Here is a 6,528-nt window from a genome sequence, read left to right as displayed (position 1 = left end):
TCATAAATCTACATAGTGCAATAATAATGAAGATCCAATAATATTATACGTGCAGTACAGAGTCTAAAGATGGATTTGGTCCAGGAAGAGTCATCTCACGTGGTCATGTCCAGAGAAGGCAGAAGATCCATAAAGGGCCCCCACATTTTCTGGAAGGTTCCAGGTTTCTTTCTTACATTGTATAATATCTTTTCAGGTGTACAGTAAGACACTAGCTCATTAATCCAGTGCCTCAGCGATGGACAAGCTTCAGATTTCCAATTAATTAGGATGCATTTCTTCACTGCTGTGCTGGCAATTGTCCACAATAACAGACCTTGTATCCCCCAAAATCCAAAGTTTTGCAGGTTCTGCTCAATTTGGCATCCTGTTATCCTATAAGTTAATGCAATAATGTCTTCCCAAAGTATCACTGGGCAGCTCCAAAACATGTGAAAGAGATCGCCTTCTGCCACTTTACACCTCTGACATCCTGAAGAAATGCTGTTGTCAAATGTATGCAATCTGTGAGGGGTGTAGTATGTTCTGTGCAACAAGTTGAATTGTATTTTCCTATGTTTTGTTGATATTAACACAGTCTGTGCCTGCTCCAGTAAAGAATGCCAGTCCTCCTCATCATAAACACAGCACATGTCTTTTTCCCACTTTCCTTTTTTAGATGTCTTATCATAAACAGGTAGATTGCCATTGATTATAGCATATATAGAAGATGTTAGTCCTTTTGTTGTTCTGCGTTGCTTGTGATATAGATGATTTTCAAAAGGGGTTTCTTCTGGAATGTCTGGGAAAATGTCTTTGGAATTCTCTTTGACCCATTCTCTAATTTGCAGGAATTTAAAGAAACTATGTTCGGGTAGCTGCAATTTTTCCTTTACTTGTTGGAAGTTGGCGAGTGTACTGTTAATCTCTAGGAAGAATATTCTTACAAAGCACTCAAAATTACACAAATGGATGGCAACACTTAATAACTTGCAGGTGTATAAGTCTGTGATACAGGTCGAGCCTTCCTCTGCAGGTGAAGTTTTGCATGACAGGATGATAGAGGCAGCAGGCAAACTGTAATCGTCTTTAAAATCCACTTGCCTGCCCTGGGGTCTAAGTTTGCGATTTTCCTCGTTATAAAAATGTATTACTAGAATGAAATGATGCTTTGTAATAATAATTGTACAACTAGGCCATACAAAAAAATTTCTCCACAAAAAATAGATTTGTTATTTTACTCAATTCTCTGAATTTTATGGCTCTCAAAAGTCGTATCAGGCTTCCCATTCAACATGCATGAGATGTATTATATAATAAATGTGATGTCACCCCCACATTAAGCTTTGAGCCCCCTTAATCTTACTCTGAACCCAGCAGCAGATGCGACAGATATCAGCTACAATTTAATAATTATTTGTCGGCTTAAGTTAATTTAAACTTTACATAATCTTACTATTTTTAAAAACCTTGACACTAGCATGAATTATCACTTTGGGCTTTTTGTGGACCAGCTCCAGGAACTCGTGCATCTCCACCAGGAAAGTGTCAGCGCTGCTTCTATAGAAAAAAACAGTCAGCAGTTGCTGCTCTTCATCACTCAGAGGCCGTTTATAGTCCTCTGAAATGTCCACAAATGGATCCTGATGAACACAAAAATGCATAAACATAACATAAACACAAATCACAAATTAAGACCCTGCTCATTCATCATCATTATTATATTGCAACACTTCACGTCAGAGAACAAAACAAAGTTCCACTTAGCAGCACATTTGGACAGTTTTCTCTATGAAATGTAACCAGTCCGTCTAGACTGCAGTTCTGGGGAGGAAAACACAACCGGTGTGTCAGATAGGCCGACCTTGACGATATGCTGAGCCATCTGGTTTCCCATCTGCAGCACCTCCTCCAGGTAGCTGGACAGCTGCATCTCAGGCTCTCCCCCAGTCATGGCAAGGAAGCCCAGGGCCACTTCCAGCGTGGACAGGGCTTCACACACCTCGCTGTAGGACTGCAGCTCTCCAGCCACAGAAACCAGGGTGAGAGTCTGCAGAGGCTCCTGTTGTTCAGACACAGATTATAGACACTGGTGAGGAGGAGTCTCACGTGAATGATGACAACAATGACTCAACTATGTTTAATCACAACTTACTTGTCTCACTTTTTCTTTTACATCCCTGAGGATAATCTCATAGTTGCGGTCATGTCTGTTCACTAGTGTCGGAATGCCCTGTGATGAGAGAGGAACAAGTGTTTTAATCATTTTGCATCAATCTTCAAAAAGGTTTCTGGGATTTTCTTTTACTCACGTTCAGAGTAATGAGAGGTTTTCCCAGGAGGAAGCGGGAGATGATCTGCTGCTGGATCCTGGGTAAATCATACTCATAAAGGGTCTCCTGGCCCTTCTTGATGCTGTACTGGACGTTTGACAGAACCAGGGGCATCACATCTCGCTCAATCTCATAACGAATCACATGCAGGTCAGTCAGATCTGCAGGGCTCACTTTGTAGCTGTGAAATAAGGAAACAGAAACTTCAGCCCAAAGATGGAGCGTTGATGCAGAAAAAGCTTTTTTTCTTTATGTTCTATCATTTTCTCATCATCTTATAAACAGATTCTATGCATCTGCAGAGGAGGTTTATTAACCGTCTTCCTGGACCTAAACAAGTGAAAGTGTGGCATGAGCGCCCCCACCTGGTCTCCTCTCCGGTGAGCCTGTCTACAGAGTAAACAAGGTCGTTGTGCAGAGTTATTAGGTAGCTGACGAGGGCCGTGGAGCACAGGCCTGGACCTTGTCGCCATGGTAACAGCACCCTGAAGTCACTGTTCATGTCCAGGTCCTTCTGGCAGAACTCATCTGGGATTTTAATCACACTTGGACAGAAAAAGAGTATGAATTTGTTCAGATTTAAGGGGATTTCCTCTGCACCCCTATTTTTAGGTAATTTCTATCGTTTTAACTTGGATGGAGGTCTGATGGAGACATCAGAGGACTTTGGTTATCATTTTCCATCCCTTTACCATACCTGCTTAAATTTGATGTGTGCTTTTGGTCATTGTCGTTTTGGAAAATTAATCTTAATTTTCAGCTTTTTTCTTAGCGTTTGAATCTATCAAGTTTTCCATCTATTTTGAAAAATGCCCCTAGTCCCATTGAAGAGAAGCTGTGCCAAAGCATCCATGCTTCCTTGGATTTGGTCATTAGACCATAACACGTGGCAAAATCCACATGGTTTTGGGATGGCTGAATTAAAATTATGGCAGAAGTGAGGAGGGCTTTCATGTTTTCTCTTGTAAGATTAAGCTTATTTCTTGGTACACTACTTCACATCCCAGATGTGTGCAGAAAAGTGATGGTAGTCACATGCAAGAAGAGACCTGAACCTGCCAGAAATTCCTTTAGCTCCTTTCCTTCTCCTCTCACCATCTTTGTGGTCCATGGCTCTCAACAGATCGCAACTCTAAACATTCAAGAAATAGTACAGGAACAGATGACTTTTATCCAGTTTTAATCAGAAGGGTGTGTGTAGACCTTTTATTTCCACCACACATGACATTCACAGTAAACAGAACAGGCTGCGTCAGTATCACTCACCTTTCCTTTGGGCTGGCCTCTTCTTCTTTTTCAGATCTTTTGCTTTCTTTTTGTTATGCACCTTTTATGCACTTGTGTATTCACGTGTATTCTACAAGCAATATCAAAATGTAGCACCCTGTATGACATCTTTAACTTTAGTTGTTTATATAGTTAATTTGGTTCCAAAAGAACAATCCCAAATCTTGATTAAGCTAAGCTGAGATGTTTTACTGATCTGTATAGATGAATTGAGAAAGAAGAAACATACAGTGGGTTGCAAAAGTATTCACCCCCCTTGAACTTTGTGACCTTTTGCCACATTTCAGGCTTCAAACATAAAGATATAAAACTGCAATTTGTTGTGAAGAATCAACAACAAGTGGGATACAATCATGAAGTGGAATGAAATGTATTGGAAATTTCAAACTTTTTTAACAAATAAAAAACTGAAAAAGTGGACGTGCAAAATTATTCACCCCCTTTACTTTCAGTGCAGCAAACTCTGTCCAGAAGTTCAGTGAGGATCTCTGAATGATCCAGTGTTGACCTAAATGACTAATGATGATAAATGGAATCCACCTGCGTGTAATCACGTCTCCGTCTAAATGCACCTGCACCGTGATAGTCTCAGAGGTCCGTTTAAAGCGCTGAGAGCATCATGAAGAACAAGGAACACACCAGGCAGGTCCGAGATACTGTTGTGGAGAAGTTTAAAGCTGGATTTGGATACAAAAAGATTTCCCAAGCTTTAAACATCCCAAGGAGCACTGTGCAAGCGATAATATTGAAATGGAAGGAGTATCATACCACTGCAAATCTACCAAGACCTGGCCGTCCCTCTACACTTTCAGCTCATACAAGGAGAAGACTGATCAGAGATGCAGCCAAGAGGCCCATGATCACTCTGGATGAACCGCAGAGCTCTACAGCTGAGGTGGGAGACTCTGTCCATACGACAACAATCAGTCGTATACTGCACAATTCTGGCCTTTATGGAAGAGTGGCAAGAAGAAAGCCATTTCTTAAAGATATCCATACAAAGTGTTGTTTAAAGTTTGCCAGAAGCCACCTGGGAGACACACCAAACATGTGGAAGAAGGTGCTCTGGTCAGATGAGAACAAAATCGAACTTTTTGGCAACAATGCAAGACGTTATGTTTGGCGTAAAAGCAACACAGCTCATCACCCTCAACACACCATCCCCACTGTCAAACATGGTGGTGGCAGCATCATGGTTTGGGCCTGCTTTTCTTCAGCAGGTAGAGGGGAGATGGTTAAAATTGATGGGGAGATGGATGGAGCCAAATACAGGACCATTCTGGAAGAAAACCTGATGGAGTCTGCAAAAGACCTGAGACTGGGACGGAGATTTGTCTTCCAACAAGACAATGATCCAAAACATAAAACAAAATCTACAATGGAATGGTTCACAAAAAAACATATCCAGGTGTTAGAATGGCCAAGTCAAAGTCCAGACCTGAATCCAATGGAGAATTTGTGGAAAGAACTGAAAACTGCTGTTCACAAACGCTCTCCATCCAACCTCACTGAGCTCGAGCTGTTTTGCAAGGAGGAATGGGCAAAAAGTTCAGTCTCTCGATGTGCAAAACTGATAGAGACAAACCCCAAGCGACTTACAGCTGTAATCGCAGCAAAAGGTGACGCTACAAAGTATTATCTTAAGGGGGATGAATAATTTTGCACGCCCAATTTTTCTGTTTTTTATTTGTTAAAAAAGTTTGAAATATCCAATAAATTTCATTCCACTTCATGATTGTGTCCCACTTGTTGTTGATTCTTCACAAAAAATTACAGTTTTATATCTTTATGTTTGAAGCCTGAAATGTGGCAAAAGGTCACAAAGTTCAAGGGGGCCAAATACTTTCGCAAGGCACTGTGTATTACAATAGCATCAATCTCTTGGTAGAAACTAAGATGGGATCTGACCCTTATGTCGACCCATTCTGCATCCATCCATTTCAATGCAGAAATCTTTGTTTAATCAATAATGAAAACATAAGCAAAGGCATGTTGCTATCAGTATCACAGATGGGATAAAGCAGGTTAGTTGGAGGCTTTTTTTCTCCAGAGATATTGTAGCATTTTTAATTTTAAAGATTATTAAAGTTCTTTCTCATCTCTCCTTACACTTGGGGTTGAAGATGCTTATTTAGTTATTAAAAGGTTAATACGTGTCTAAAGGCAGTAAACCGTATTGCTAAAATGAGTACAGGCTTTTACTTACACATGTGTACAAACTAAGATAACTGTATTGCTCACATCTCTTTTTCTTTAAATGTCATGAATATTTTTATAATCTAGCAAGGCAAAGGATTATGTGTATGGTGACATTTGTACTATTGTGGCAACATAAGACCCAAACTGTGCCTTAGAAAGGACAAAGTAAAAAAAAATTAAATAAAACAATTAACTAAAAACAAGTCCAAGAACAAATGAAGAAGAACAAAATGTCCCAGTCTGGAGCTCAGTTCATAGTGGAACAAATTACCACTTTATTTTGCATGGCAGCTGGATTGATTTAAGATTTGTGAGATCATGATCGCAGGAGATTTCATCATATCATACCCCAAAACACAAGTTTGGTAGCGAAACACAAAGTTTGGATCAATTGTATCCGATAATGGCATCTATAATGGCATCTACAGGGATTTAAATGCATTATTCATCTGTTAGTGACGTTTACTTCACTGATAGAGATGCCATATCCTATCACCTACTTGGGTCGTATTCATTTTTATTCTGCATGGCCTTTTCTATCAATACTATGAAGGATTTCTCAGAAGGTTCAGTTAAACTGCCTGGATCATCAGATAAGGAAGGTACACGTTCAGCATATGAAATATGTAACGGTACAAACAAATAATTGTCAAAAGGTCAGAACTGAGAAACAACCGACATGAAAAAATGCCACATTTGTGTTACTGAGTGAGAACAAAGCAAAGCTGGA

At 40.0% G+C, this 6,528-nt stretch overlaps 1 protein-coding gene across 1 annotated transcript; it reads right to left on the bottom strand.

Moving 5' to 3' along the window:
* Positions 1-1,694: 1,694 nt before the first annotated feature.
* LOC133421542 (E3 ubiquitin-protein ligase rnf213-alpha) lies at positions 1,695-3,423 on the bottom strand. The gene is made up of 5 exons (XM_061711198.1): positions 3,368-3,423; positions 2,678-2,857; positions 2,292-2,493; positions 2,135-2,212; positions 1,695-2,041 (listed from the first exon to the last, which is right to left on the bottom strand). The coding sequence occupies exons 1-5, from the start codon at positions 3,421-3,423 to the stop codon at positions 1,769-1,771; spliced, it is 789 nt and encodes a 262-aa protein (XP_061567182.1). The 3' UTR covers positions 1,695-1,768.
* Between the last annotated feature and the right edge of the window lie 3,105 nt (positions 3,424-6,528).

Source organism: Cololabis saira, chromosome 21, assembly GCF_033807715.1.
Source record: "Cololabis saira isolate AMF1-May2022 chromosome 21, fColSai1.1, whole genome shotgun sequence".
Lineage (NCBI taxonomy): Eukaryota > Metazoa > Chordata > Actinopteri > Beloniformes > Belonidae > Cololabis > Cololabis saira.
The sequence above is the reverse complement of the archived record's forward strand: the minus strand, read 5'-3'. Positions and strand labels throughout refer to the sequence as shown.

What these genes read in the sequence shown, in the direction of transcription:
- LOC133421542 (XM_061711198.1), bottom strand. Translation starts at nt 3,423, where the DNA reads ATGGACCACAAAGATGGTGAGAGGAGAAGGAAAGGAGCTAAAGGAATT. An exon ending in GCTAAAGGAATTTCTGGCAG is followed by an intron (nt 2,858 to 3,367) that starts GTTCAGGTCTCT and finishes TTTCTGTCCAAG; the next exon opens with TGTGATTAAAATCCCAGATG. An exon ending in AACCTCTCATTACTCTGAAC is followed by an intron (nt 2,213 to 2,291) that starts GTGAGTAAAAGA and finishes CTCTCATCACAG; the next exon opens with GGCATTCCGACACTAGTGAA.